General features: G+C 41.9%; 1 protein-coding gene across 1 annotated transcript in view; it reads left to right on the top strand.

The window, feature by feature from the left end:
- The window catches only part of ANKRD29 (ankyrin repeat domain 29), a 49,218-nt gene extending 40,056 nt beyond the window's left edge, over positions 1-9,162 (top strand). Inside the window, exons 6-9 of the mRNA XM_075828129.1 lie at positions 2,621-2,719; positions 5,774-5,869; positions 6,385-6,483; positions 7,947-9,162. Of these exons, the coding sequence (XP_075684244.1) occupies positions 2,621-2,719; positions 5,774-5,869; positions 6,385-6,483; positions 7,947-8,036 (384 nt within the window). The 3' untranslated portion in view covers positions 8,037-9,162. The remainder of the gene's footprint in view (positions 1-2,620; positions 2,720-5,773; positions 5,870-6,384; positions 6,484-7,946) is intronic.
- Positions 9,163-15,156: the final 5,994 nt, after the last annotated feature.

Here is a 15,156-nt window from a genome sequence, read left to right as displayed (position 1 = left end):
AACTTAAGAATTAGGGGACAGATGGCAGTGTGACTGTGTCATTAGTGTACAAAGAGTATAGGATGATGCCAGGAGATTTTTAATTAAGACTTTTTGCAAAGTTGCTTCATTTTTTATTTTAGATACTTTTAAATATTAATAAAAATGGTTGTGAAGGTGAACGTTTTCTTTAAAGTGCATTTCCATCTTTAGAAACCATTTTACATGTAATATATAGAATGAATCTATATAAAATGTTTGTTAATGCATGCATTTCAGCAGAAATAGTGTATTACATTTTTATGATGAATTATACTACTACAGCAAAAAAAAAAAAATATGGTAATAGTCTACAGTGCTATGTGGCTGTATATATACACTGAATTGCGTCCTTACAATACAAAGTCAAAGGTTTACAATAAAGCTATTAAACATCATTGATGTTTAAAAATGGTTGGACTGCCTTTGGTGGGCCCAGGCTCTGACACAAAGGTCCAGAAGACATCCCTAATCACTTGCCACTAGGATCTATTTCTTATATATTCATTCACAAATAACCTATTTTACTTTATTTATGATATGTCCTACAGTAGTGCTTGAAAGTTTGTGAACCCTTCTAAATTTTCTATATTTTTGCATAAATTTGACCTAAAACGACATCAGATTTTCACAGGAGTCCTAAAAGTAGATAAAAAGAACCAAATCAAACAAATGAGTAAAGAATATTAGACTTGGTAATTTATTTATTGAGGACAATGATCCAATATCACATATCTGTGAGTGGCAAAAGTATGTGTACCTTTGCTTTCAGTATCTGGTGTGACCCCGTTATGCAGCAATAACTGCATCTAAATATTTCTGGTAATCGTTGATTAGTCCTGCACTTCGGCTTGGAGGAATTTTAGCCCATTCTTCCGTACAAAACCACTTCACCTCTGTGATGTTGGCGGGTTTCCTCCCATGAACTGCTCGCTTCAGATCCTTCCACAACATTTCTATTATACTAAGGTCATGACTTTGACTTGGCCATTCCAAAACTTTAACTTTATTTTTCTTTAACCATTCTTTAGTGGAACGACTTGTTTGCTTGGGGTCGATGTCTTGCTACATGACCCATGTTCTCTTGAGATTCAGCTCACGGACAGATGTCCTGACATTTTCCTTTAGAATTTGCTGGTATTCAGAATTCATTGCTCCATCAATGATGGCAAGCCGTCCTGTCCCAGTTGCAGCAAAACAGGCCCAAACCATGATACTACCACCACCATGTTTCACAGATGGTATTAGGTATTATGCAGTGTTTTCCTTTCTTCAAACAGAACGCTTCTCATTTAAACCAAACAGCTTTATTTTGATCTCATCCGTCCACAAAACATTGTTCCAATAGCCTTCTGGCTTGTCCAGGTGATCTTTAGCAAACTGCAGACGGGCAACAATGTTCGTTTTGGAGAGCAGCGGCTTTCTCCTTGCAATCCTGCCATGTACACCATTTTTGTTCAGTGTCCTCCTGATGGTGGACTCATAAACATTAGCTAATGTGAGAAAGGCCTTTAGTTGCTTAGAGGTTACCTCGGGTGACCTCGCGGACTATCATACGCCTTGCTCTTGGTTGATCTTTGTTGGTTGACTACTCCTGGCGAGGGTAATAATGGTCCTGACTTTCCTCCATTTGTACACATTTCTGTCTGACTGTGGATTGGTGGAGGCCAAACTGTTTAGAGTTGTTTTTTTAACCTTTTCCAGCCTGTTGAGCATCAACAACTCTTCTTCTGATGTGCTCAGAAATCTCCTTTGTTAATGCCATGATAAACTTCTACAAACGTGTTGTGAAGATCAGAATTTGATAGATCCCTCTTTTTAAATAAAACAGGTCGTCCACTGACACCTGATTGTCATCCCAAAGATTGAAAACATCTGACTCTAATTTCACCTTTAAATTATCTGCTAATCCTAAAGGTAACATACTTTTGCCACTCACAGATATGTGATATTAGACCAAGTCCAATATTTTTGACTCATTTGTTTGATTTGGTTCTCTTAACGTCTTTACTTTTAGGACTTGTGTGAAAATGATGAAGTTTTAGGTGAAATATATGCAGAAATATAGAAAATGCTGAAGGGTTCACAAACTTTCAAGCACCACTGTATGTGGGTAACGATAACAACACAGTTTATAATGTAGTAACAAGTGGACATGTACATGTTCTGTATAGATAGAGAATGGGACTCAGAATCTTTTCCTCTGTTTGGTCCAAGGAACGCCAGTCTGACACTGTGCTTAAAGTGTAGCTAAATGTTCGACAAACTTCTGACATGTCATAGTGACATGTCAGAAGTTTGTATTGGCGGGGGTCCGAGCACGGAGAACCCCACCAATTGCTAGAACGAAGCAGCTGCAGCATTCGTGTGAGCGCTCAGCTGCTTCGTTTCTGTTCGGCTTTTTCCGGAAAGATGATGTATTGGAGTATGGGCTCATAGGCTTTCTATTGAGTCCGTACACCGATAGTCCCCACCAATACAAACTTCTGACATGTCACTTTGACATGTCAGAAGTTTGTCGAATGTTTAGCTACACTTTAAAATTTTGTCACAAATGTGATATTTTATATAAATAACTTAAAGCAACATTCTTTCTAATCAGGATGGAACGACAGCTCTCTGGATAGCAGCACAGCTGGGATACAGTGAGGTGGTGAGAGTCCTTCTGCTGAGAGGAGCCGATCGTGATGCTGTGAGGAATGTAAGACCACAGTGACTTGTCAATAGTTATCAGGGATAAAATCTGTGGCACTAGGTTTCGGTAGGTCTGTATACTGATATTAAAGTCTACGGACATCTTTGACATGAAATAGTCTGAAATCTTCATTACTTCATTAATTTTCAGACCCCTGGATATTCAGTTTGCAACCTGCTCCTAGCTTCATACTTTTCTCATTGTGTCCCTCCCAGTAATAGATGCTGGATATGGCGTCTGTGTGTCCAGGATACTGCTGTCTTCACTAGCTCTCATGTTTCAGCACAACTTTATCCCTGTACTTCTTTCTTCTTCTACAGCCCATAAGGAATCTCTTCACAGGGCTTAACAGGGTCTTCCAGAAGATTACATGGATGTCACAGTTGAACAAATTGCTTCTTTGATTGAATGGCTTGGATAAAATCCTGTCCATGGTCATGTGATGGACACACAGGTGCATGACTCGTTACAATTACAGTATGTGTATCAGAGCTGTGTCTTTTAACAATACCAGCACCATCACCAAACCACAAACAGATTTTTAAAACTGTGAGGAATTAATATATAATTTTAAAATTGTATAACTTTTCATTATACAAAAAATAACATTAATGTGCTGAAACCAGACAACCCCTTTAACAGTAGCACCTACTTAATTGAGCAGCCATCAGACTGGGGATCTCGACTGTAGGAGTTCCCACTAAATTGGGCTGCACTAAAGTGAATGCAGGCTCCGCAACCTGACACAACCATGCCCCTACGGGTTGAGGGTCTGCCCTCTACCACACAGCATGTCCTGTTCAGTATAGAGTATTCCCAGGGTGCATCAGTCACTTTGAAGTGTGAATGTACTGTGCCTCCGTGGGTCACTGTGGCCGCTAAGTCACTACCTTCACGTATCTCAACTCCCTTAGCCATGCGCAATGTGCACATTGCGTACTTTCTACGCGCAACACAGAGAATGGCCCAAGCATGAAGTAGCACACATGCAGTTGAGTACTTATTGGGGTACCATGTCTTCCTCAGCCGCTCAGGTTGTTCTCACACAATTTTCAAAATGCACAAATTCGCACAATAGAACGTAGCAGGCTTATTCATCACAGTGCAGTCCTTATTCTCAGAGCTCATTTCAGGAGTGGAGGAGGAGGGTTCAAAAAATTCTCTCATCTGTCCCAAGACCTAAACTTGTCTCAGGAAGCAGTCTCTCCTTCCTACACCATACACTGGCTTGTTTTGCCCAGCTATAGATCCCTGCAATCCATACGTTCCACCGCGTGTTGCGGGCTAGGGCACCCATCTGTACTTCACAGGGTCCTTCTCTCACACTTTAGAATGGGCTTCTCTCTGCCCCTCCCTGCCTGCCTTCCACAAAAAAAGGCACTTCCCTCCCAGGTGCTCCACCACTCCCCAAGGACGGTGAAGACACCTGTCCAAGCGTCGGGGCTGAACTCAGAAGGAGCTCGCCCGGGATTTCTCTCCCACCCTGCAGCGCTGCTAGGAGAGCGGGTCTCATAGCAACCCAGGATGCCTTTTAATGCGCTTTGGCAGTATCGGACCCATCAGGATGGCACAGTGTAGCAGCAGACAGGTAAAACAAACAGGTGTCACAACAACAAACATCCACAGGGGGAAAACACTGAATAGAGGAAACATAAAGGCGCAGACAAGATACAACACAACCTAGGTGTACCCTTCTCTGCCCCTAAGATCCCTACCCCAATTACCAGGCACTTAACAAAATAAAGCCAGGCCCTGTGCCAGGTCCTATACTCATACCCCCAAGATCGTACATAAAAAAATTTACTCACTGGTCCTCTTTTCTTGCCTGGATGGGGCCCATCCTGGATCCCCTCAGGCTGCCATATCAAGACCCGACACTAGATGCGCATGTCTTTGTTTGATGCTACATACAAATTTCTGATGCTGCTTAAAGTCAGGACGTTGTGTGTGCCGAGGAGCAGACCTTTTCCAGAGTCAGAGGGGATCTGGGGCAGGCCCCCGTCTTCTTCTGGCCCAGTTACACCCTATGCAATTGCGAACCTTAAACCATTGCCCCTTACAAGTCACTCCCCATGTACAGTTTGCCTTTGATTCACTCCTTTCTCCCCTTCACTCATAAATCCTGTGAGTCCTGTGAGAAGGGTAGAAGGGGGGAGCAGAGAAAGATGACATAGTCAGGAGCAGTGTGCTGTCGGTTCTATGTCATAAAGAGTAGCACAACCAGAAGCTTCACAGACTCTACACCAGCAAAATTGTAGAATTTTTTAATGAAGATTATATAGAAAGTTGCATCATTTATCATTTAGAAATGAAATGGACAAAGAAAACAATGTGAGTGCAAAGGTGTCCGTAGCCTTTAGGTACAGCATAGATCTTTCTTGTTGTAATAATAATAATAATAATAATAATAATAATAATAACAATAATAATAGTAGTAGTAATAATAATAATAATTATTTTTGAAAAAGCCAGGTTCTCTACTATTATCATTGATGTTCTAATTTTAAAAAAATGTCATACAATTTTTCCATTTTTAAGATATCTGTCATGAGTAAAAGAGTCTCAGTTCCCTCAAATGGGATTTATTCTATATTTCTAGTAAATGACTGAGGTGAGAATAAAACACTTATGGTATTGTTATCATTATTAATTATTATTATTATTATTATTATTATTATTATTACTACTACTACTACTACTACTACTAATAATAATAATTATTATTATTATTAAAAAAAAAGGGGTTGTCTGTTGTAGCAAAACCCCTGGCAATCCTCTGTTATCCCTAGGGGAAGCCAAATAAATGACCACACTGAAACCTCTTGAGTGAGAATTGCTCTTTACAGCGGCTCTCTGTGCTGGCAAAAAGTTCCTAGTGGGAGATCCCATGGGTCAACCCTTCTAAAGTCAATTAAAAAATATCTGATTATTACTCAGAAATCTGGACATTAGATAAGGGCATGATTTTTACCATTAGCAAAGACGAATGTTTGTGCCAAGCTGCAGATAAAAGCTATGTCTTTATTTATTCCATGTCTTGTGATTTCCAATTGCATGCAGGATGGCACCTCTGCTTTGTTCAAAGCTGCGGCTAAAGGCTTCAGTGATGTAATAGAAGAGCTGCTTAAGTTTTCTCCAACACTTGGTGTTTTAAAGGTAAAAAATAACTTATACTGAAGCTCTGAAATCGTAATTATTGTATAATCAAAGATCACAGCTCAGAGACCGCAGGTTGCTGTTCCATGATGTCAGGTATGTGCGGTTTATAATCATTTATAATGCTGGAAATATAAAACCTAGAACCATACACAGTCCTTAATTGGGATACCAGAACAGTCCCACAATCTATATAATATTAATGCATGTTGGTACTAAAATCATGGGTACAAAATATATTATTGTGTAATGCAATTTGCTGCAATAATATTATAATGAAGTGGCTGCAAGACCGCTTATCTCCAAGAAAATAAATAGATCAGACTGGAAAAATCTGTCCTGTATTCTACCTGTTAGTATAGTTGCTAAATGTTACAGATTGTAATCTGAAACAAAACTTAGTTTTATTTATTCATTAGACAATTAGCTAATTTTTCGACTTAGTAAGAGGAATTATCATCAAGTAACACTAGTTACTTCACTTTGTATGTTATAACATATCTTATTTTCCCTAGAATGGATCCACAGCCCTCCATGCTGCAGTTCTTGGCGGGGACATTAAATCAGTTTCTCTTCTTTTAGAAGCCGGATCTAACCCTACAATTAGAAATAAAGTGAGTTACAACTTTATGACTTGTGATTTCAGTATCCCAAGACATTGCCAAATAGATCTGATTTACAGAATGCCAGTTTTAAAGAGGCTTACCTGCACACGGTGATGCTGCTGCAGATTCAACTGTACCCTCTGACACCTGGAGCCGATGTGTCTTCTGTCTTCCGACGTCAAGGTTGAAGGACCTGTGGGTGACGTCACGCTTTGTGTCTGCAGTGACAGAAGCTGGGTGGGAATGATGCGGTCACCCACAGGTCCTTCAACCTTGTCGTCAGAAGAGAGAAGATACATCGGCTCCAGGCGTCAGAGGGTACAGTTGAATCTGCAGCAGCATCACCGTGTGCAGGTAAGCATAGCAAACTCCCTAGAGACGAGCATATTACCTTCTCCGACGGCTGGAGCCCATATATCTTCTCTGTCCGACGCCAAGGTTGAAGGACCTGAGCGTGGGATCACGCTGTGTGTCTGCAGTGAAAGAAGCTGGGTGGGAACGATGAGAAGTGCATGAGGCTGATTTGTCAGCGTCATACACTTCTATTCAGAACGCCCAGTTGGTAAAAACACAATACACGCCCAGTTCGTAAAAACACAATACACGCCCAGTTGGTAAAACGAGAAAACACGCCCAATTGTCCATTGAAAAGCTCATTTGCATAAATATAAAATTGCTCATAACTTGGGCAAAAATGATCGTTTTAAAAAAAAAAAAACTTTGCTGTTATCTACAATGCAGCGCCGATCAGATTCAATAGGAGATAGGGATTTGATAATCTGGTGACAGAGCCTCTTTAATATTAGAAGAATTTGAAGATATCTCAGCCAAAATATTAGTGACTTGCATTAGCCCAATCACTCCATTCATAAGCCACATTGCGCATGGCAGACAGATGTAATTCAAATTCCCTTTACTTAGGCGCAGCTTGACAACAAACTATAGACTGTTGTAGAATACTTTATAGCTTGCCTCCCATATGCAGATTATAGTTTATCATAAAAGGGATCCTCTAAGGACAATTCCTTTTTGTTAGAGGGGTCCCAGAATCTTAATCTGATCACAGAGTGTCACACTGCGGGGACCCCCAGCAATCCGCTGTGATCTGTGTGGGAATCTGGAAGCAAATGTTCAGTTCCCCTGCAGTGCCACAGGGAAAATTATGTATTACATGGTGCACATTGAAATCAATTGGCTGTCGATGTAATGCACTGACATCCTAGGTCCTCTCCAGCAAGATACATTCTTTGTAGACACCGTTCATTCTGGCTTGTAGATGAAGGTCCTGAACTGGAGACCTTCCTCTATTACCTTAGAATTCCCTAGTAGAGTATTTGAAAGCCAGTGATACACTTTAAAGGTGTTGTCCAAGATTACATAAAGGTACGTGAGAAGTGAGGTAACTAATTTCTCACTCCGATACACTGTAAGACAAAAGGTTATAATTTTTCCATTATTTATCTTTATTGCAGGCCAATGAACAACCAGCAGATCTTACCAAAAATGATCGAATATTACGTCTTCTAAAGACAGCAGAAGCAATCAAAAGTTCCCTGTCTTAAGATGTATATCTATTACTAATTCTTTTTTTTAATAATTATAGAATTTTTTGCCCTGTTGTACTGCTGCAAGTCTTATACTAAGCTGCTAATATATATTATGTAGAAAAATACTTGCAATTCTAGATTTAAAATGAGAATTTCACATGACCCATAAATGCCCTTACCAGCAAAAGGTGAAATTACATGATGTGGGCCGTGCAAACTAGCGCCGATCCAGGAGACAGCTCATTGATCGCGCTAGTTTACTCCTTTCATAAGGAGCTGTGTATGGGGATGAGCATTTGTTATTCTGATCGCTCATCCCCATCTATTTTTATCATGTCGTCAGCACACCTACCTGTTTACACAGGGAGATGTGCTGCTGATAATGATAATAGTTTTGGCATTTAAAACAATGCAATCAGCCGATGAACGAGTGTTTGCTCATTCATGGGCTGATCGTTGACCTGTTTACACAGGGATATTATCGGGACTGAGTGTTCTGTGAATGCTCGTTTGCCTGATAATTGGCCGGTGTAAAAGCGCCTTAAAGAGAACCTTTTACCTGCCCATACATGTGCAGCTGAGTGCAGCATGTAATGGGCAGGGCTACACAAACCCTGGGGCACTTTAAAAATTCTTCTACCCTCCTCTGTTATTTAGATAATGGTGCCGTTATAGTTGGCACCTGATATTTAAATAACCCCCTGAACTGTCAATGGAGCATGTAATGGCAAGGGGGCGTGTTACTATGGCTGTGACACTGTCCAATCAGCTAAGGAGAGTGTTGCAGCAAGAGCTGAAGAGAGGAGAGCATGTGCGTGCACACGCTCTCACTCTTCAGCCACACACTCTCACTCTTCAGCTGTCGGCAGACAAAGACAAGACCGATCTCTTGCGAGAGATCACAGTCTTGTACTTGTTTGCCAAACTAGCAAGGGGGCGTGTTACTGCTACGGACAGTGTAAGTGCTGGAGAGAGGAGAGCGCGCATGCACGCTCTCCACTTCAGCTCTTGCACTCTTGTTAGAGATCACAGTCTTGTACTTGTCTGCCGAACTGGCAAGGGGGCGTGTCACTGCTACGGGCAGTGTAAGATCTAGGGAGAGGAGAGCGCGCATACGCATCACAGTCTTGTCCTTGTCTGCCGAGAGTTGAAGAGTGAGAGTGTGCGCGCTCTCCTCTCTCTAGCTCTTGCTCTGTCCGCAGCAGTGACACGCCCCTTGCCACCGATATCTAAATAACGGAGGAGGGTATAAAAAAAATTGTCAGCTGCACATGTATGGGCAGATGAAAGGTTTTCTTTAAGTTATAAGACAGTTTTAATGAAGATACTGAGCCATGCATATACTTATGGGTCTATAAAGGTCAATATATATGCCAGCATGTTAGGTAGTTCAGAATGGAGAAAAAATCAGGGGGAAAAAAAAAATCAAAGTTGCCTATGATATGTTCAGTTCACAACACTTAGTTACATATCAGTTAATAAAGGGGTTTCTCCCTTGTTTCCTTGGTGTCATGACCACCGCTGCCTTCCACTACCTATATCGCTCTAGTATTTGGTGAGCGGGACACTACATCTTGAAAGGCACATTTCAATGTGCGCGCTCCCGACGCTGCTATATGCAATCCCCATAGAAGCATCGGCAGTATATAAGTATATAAGACTATCAAAGTCCTGATAAGGACTCAGCAGCTCAAGGTGGTTGGCACATATGTTCAATAGCTCCAGGGCTGCTACTACGCATGCCCTGGAGCCATCTATACAACTCAATGGAGCTGGAGAGAGGTAGCTGGGCAGCGTTCTAAAATATATGCGCCAGGAGGTGCGCTCCCGAGACCCCAGCCACCCCCTATAACAGATGATGCCATGAAAACAGCGGTGGCAGTAACCCTAGGAAATGAGCAGAAATATTAGTGACTTGCATTAGCCCAATCACTCCATTCATAAGGCACATTGCGCATGGCAGACAGATGTAATTCATATTCCCTTTACTTACGCGCAGCTTGACAACAAACTATAGACTGTTGTAGAATACTTTATAGCTTGCCTCCCGTATGCAGATTATAGTTTAGCATAAAAGGGATCCTCTAAGGACAATTTATTTTTGTTAGAGGGGTCCCAGAATCTTAATCTGATCACAGGGTGTCACACTGCGGGGACCCCCAGCAATCAGCTGTGGTCTGTGGGGGGATCTTTCAGCAAATGTTCAGTTCCCCTGCAGTGCCACAGTGAAAATTAAGCATTACATGGTGCACACGCTCTCACTCTTCAGCCGCACACTCTCACTCTACACAATCAGACTGCTATTATAGGGGGAGGACCGGATTACACAGCCAGATTGCTATTACAGGGGGAGGACCAGACTACACAGCCAGACTGCTATTATAGGGGAAGTGCCAGACTACACACCCAGAATGCTGTTATAAGCACGCTTCAGACTACACAGCCATACTGCTGATATAGAAGATGGACAAGACTTCACAGCCAGACTGCTTACATAAAGGGTTATCCAGACTTCACAGCCAGACTGCTGCTATAGCTGGTAGACCAGACTGCACAGCCAGACTGCTGGTATTATACTCTGAGGACCAGACTACACAATCAGACTGCTATTATAGGGTGAGGACCAGACTACACAATCAGACTGCTATTACAGGGGGAGGACCAGACTACACAGTCAGACTGCTATTACAGGGGGAGGACCAGACTACACAATCAGACTGCTATTACAGGGGAAAGACCAGACTACACAGTCAGACTGCTATTACAGGGGGAGGACCAGACTACACAGCCAGACTGCTGCTATAGGATGTAGACCTGACTACACAGCCAGCCTGCTATTATAGGGGAAGTGCCAGACTACACACCCAGAATGCTGTTATAAGCACGCTTCAGACTACACAGCCATACTGCTGATATAGAAGATGGACAAGACTTCACAGCCAGACTGCTTACATAAAGGGTTATCCAGACTTCACAGCCAGACTGCTGCTATAGCTGGTAGACCAGACTACACAGCCAGACTGCTGGTATTATACTCTGAGGACCAGACTACACAATCAGACTGCTATTATAGGGTGAGGACCAGACTACACAATCAGACTGCTATTACAGGGGGAGGACCAGACTACACAGTCAGACTGCTATTACAGGGGGAGGACCAGACTACACAGTCAGACTGCTGCTATAGGAGGTAGTTCAGACTACACAGCCAGATTGCTGCTATAGGTGGTAGTTCAGACTACACAGTCAGACTGCTGCTATAGGAGGTACTTCAGACTACACAGCCGGACTGCTGCTATAGGAGGTAGTTTAGACTACACAAGTCAGACTGCTGCTATAGGAGGTAGACCAGACTACACTCTCAGACTGCTGCTATAGGAGGTAGTTCAGACTACACAGCCAGACTGCTGCTATAGGAGGTAGTTCAGACTACACACTCAGACTGCAGCTATAGAAGGTAGTTCAGACTACACTGTCAGACTGCTGATATAGGAGGTAGTTCAGACTACACAGCCAGACTTCTGCTATAGGAGGTAGTTCAGACTACACTGTCAGACTGCTGATATAGGAGGTAGTTCAGACCACACTGTCAGACTGCTGCTATAGGAGGTAGTTCAGACTACACAGCCAGACTGCTGCTATAGGAGGTAGTTCAGACTACACTGTCAGACTGCTGATATAGGAGGTAGTTCAGACCACACTGTCAGACTGCTGCTATAGGAGGTAGTTCAGACTACACAGCCAGACTGCTGCTATAGGAGGTAGTTCCGACTACACACCCAGACTGCTGCTATAGGGGGTAGTTCAGACTACACAGTCAGACTGCTGCTATAGGAGTTAGTTCAGACTACACAGCCAGACTGCTGCTATAGGGGGTAGTTCAGACTACACAGCCAGACTACTGCTATAGGAGGTAGTTCAGACTACACAGCCAGACTGCTGCTATAGGACGTAGTTCAGACTACACAGCCAGACTTCTGCTATAGGAGGTAGTTCAGACCACACAGTCAGACTGCTGCTATAGGAGGTAGACCAGACTACACAGTCAGACTGCTTTATAAGGGGTGGTCCACACTAAACAGCCAGACTTCTGTTATGGTGTTGATAAGTGGACATTCCCTTTTTTGCTCCCACAAGTACCCTGTGGTTCCCATGGACTTCTTGCAGCAGTTCTGGTCTGTTGAATGGCATAGAGCCTCAGCCCACATGACTGCAGACTACATCTCCCAATTTTATCATTTTGGTACTAATATGGACGCAGTAGTGAAACTGTCCCCTCTATATCAGGTTTCACTGTCCCTGCTGCACATCCCCATGACAGAATACTGCTAGTGCTTACATCTGCAGTCGAAGATAAGTGAACAAGTGACTGGGTATATACTACTGTAAGACAGTCACAGAAATGGTCATAGATCGTTGCAATCACCAAAACATCAAGACTCTAACATTGGCAGAAAACATGGCAGAAAACAGTTCCTAATAGATGTAAATAGTAGAATGTACTAATAATAATTAATATGGCTGGGATTACTTGTTAACCATGTCCTACAAAGTATGTCCTAAAAAACGGCATAAACATTTTTGGCAGTATGCAGAAATAACACTTTAGGCTTCTTTGCATGAGCTGCAGTAAAATGAAATAATGCTATTTCTATGCAATGACAGAATACTGTACATCTAAAGCTTTACTCAATAGGCAATAGATAGTTCAGGCATAGCCGCGGTATATTGATGTGGGCTGCTCTTCAATAAGCTGTATGGTATTTGCCTGATGTAATGGAAATATGGGTGCTATTCCTGCTTCAGTTCACAAATAAACTCTGTTTACCTGTATAATAGTACTTGGATTTACCTGAAACTAAACTACCATTTTATATGTTTATATTAAATATCTCATATTCAGCTTAATGTATTTAATAATTGTGATTTCATGTGTTGACTGTATTAAGTGAGAACCATAGTAAGAACCTTGTGTACCATTACATATGCCACAGGGGCGTAACCAGAAAATACTAGGCCCCATAGCAAATTTTTGTAAGGATCACCCCCAATCATTGAGCCAGGGTAGCCTCTGCTATATATAGTATAGTTAGCTAACCGTGCTTCTCAAAAAAATACCATGATAGAGTGTCCAAATAATACCAATATACAGTGCCCCTGGACCGCAACAGAAACAAAACATAAACCTAAAATGAGTACATATACACATGATCGCTACATACAAGCACACACATGCGTAGTCATTAGATATATATGCACATTCAATACATACTCCCACACATCTGCTGTGCATGCTCACTACATACACGCACTCCCACATGAGCAGAGTAGCATACATGATCACACATGCATGCATGCTCACTGCATACATACATTTATGCAACAAATGTAGCCTCACTATGTATATTCACACGCACGCACATGGTAACATGCACACTATATAGAAGTATACATGGGCACATATGTGTGCACTCACTATATTTAATGTATGAATGGTGTTTCCAAAATCGCATTCCCTTACATGACACTATAGTTTGCTGCATATTTTCCATGCAGAATCCATGCACAAAATCTGCGGCAAATGCACTCATTGTCAACATTTCCTAATGCAGGAGCTCAGCGGTTCGCAGGTTGCTGTTTTGTTGTATTATTTGAACTCCACTTTTTTGCCTTCACCATTTTCATTTTGCCTTCACGGGCTGTGTATTTTTGCTGCCACATGGGGTTTAATGGTGTCCTGAATGGTAAATGTTCTTAGCTATGCAATGAGTACTGTATATCACTGGTTTACTAGAAACATTTGTTATTTAGGGGCTTAGGAAAACTGGATGTAATAGTGGCCATACCAGTTTGTCACCCACCTTTCCTTCAAAGAAATATGATTAGGAAATGCTTGAATATAATGATCAGAACTTGACGGAAGAGGGCAAATCATGGCCATTTATTTGCAGATATATATTATTTTTTTAGGGTGTTCTTAGCATTTAAGTAGTAATTAAGTATGTCAATAGATTGTGTTTTCGTTTTATCTGCATCAGTCACAAATTTATCTTTCATTTTTAATTTACATATTAACTTTAATTTCAACTCCTTCCATATACCAAACTGAAGTATGGACAAATAAATGTTTGTACAATATATGTTGTTTTTTTTTTGCAGATGTAGTTGTTACTACTTATTATCAACAAATGCCCCAAAATACCCACACCTATCAGACATTTATGACATATCCTGTGAATTTGTCATAAATGTCTTTGATGGGTAGAACCCTTAGGGTACGGTGCAACGTGTCAACATGCAGTCGAAACTCTGCTCACTTGAGGTTTCCACTGACAGCACGATTTTGTTGGGTATTACCTGCAAAATCGTGGTGCCATTGGCCACAGCAAGTGAGCATGCGAGTGGAGTTTTTGCCACATTTGGATGCGGCTCCGTTGACCCTACAAATAAACTTGCCCGACACTACCCTATTATATATGTAAAGTTTAAGCAATTCCAGCTGTGCCTGCCAGTAGCTTGGCTGTTCAATATTTTCTAATATCAGCACATACCCGTGCAGGCAAATGTTTAGGATCTTGGAGTCTAAAACTGACCATACACGTTAGACAGCTCACAACTGAATGCTCGCTTAGCTAGCAGATACTCCACTGATAGGGCATGGCCAGACATGGCGGAATAGCTCTGGAATTCCGCTGCGGCCAGTCCGCTGCGGAAATCCGCAGCGGACATGTTCTCCATTGGTTTCCACACATTTTTAGTTAGGTTCGTGCACACGTGGCGGAAAACTCCGCTGCGGACCATAGGCTGGGGTGCGGAATTTGGTGTCCGCAGCATACACTGGCTGTTGCCGACGTGTTGCGGACGTGTAGCGGACTTGTTGCAGACTCATTGCGGAATTTCTCCATTGACTTCAATGGAGATTCAAAATTCCACAATGAAATCTGCAGATGTTATGTGTGTTGCGTTGCGTATTGGTTTTAAGAAAAGGATATTTCTTCATTCTGGCTGGACCTATGTATTTCTAAGTCTATAGTCAGACTGAGATGAAATGTTTTAAAAGACAGCAGGAAGTACTATACGCAATGGCTAATCAGCATCAATTTACTGCACATTTTAGGCAAAGCCGCAACAGAAT

This window comes from Rhinoderma darwinii, chromosome 5, assembly GCF_050947455.1.
Source record: "Rhinoderma darwinii isolate aRhiDar2 chromosome 5, aRhiDar2.hap1, whole genome shotgun sequence".
NCBI lineage: Eukaryota > Metazoa > Chordata > Amphibia > Anura > Rhinodermatidae > Rhinoderma > Rhinoderma darwinii.
Note: the sequence above shows the minus strand (reverse complement) of the source record. Positions and strands in the feature narration are given on the sequence as shown.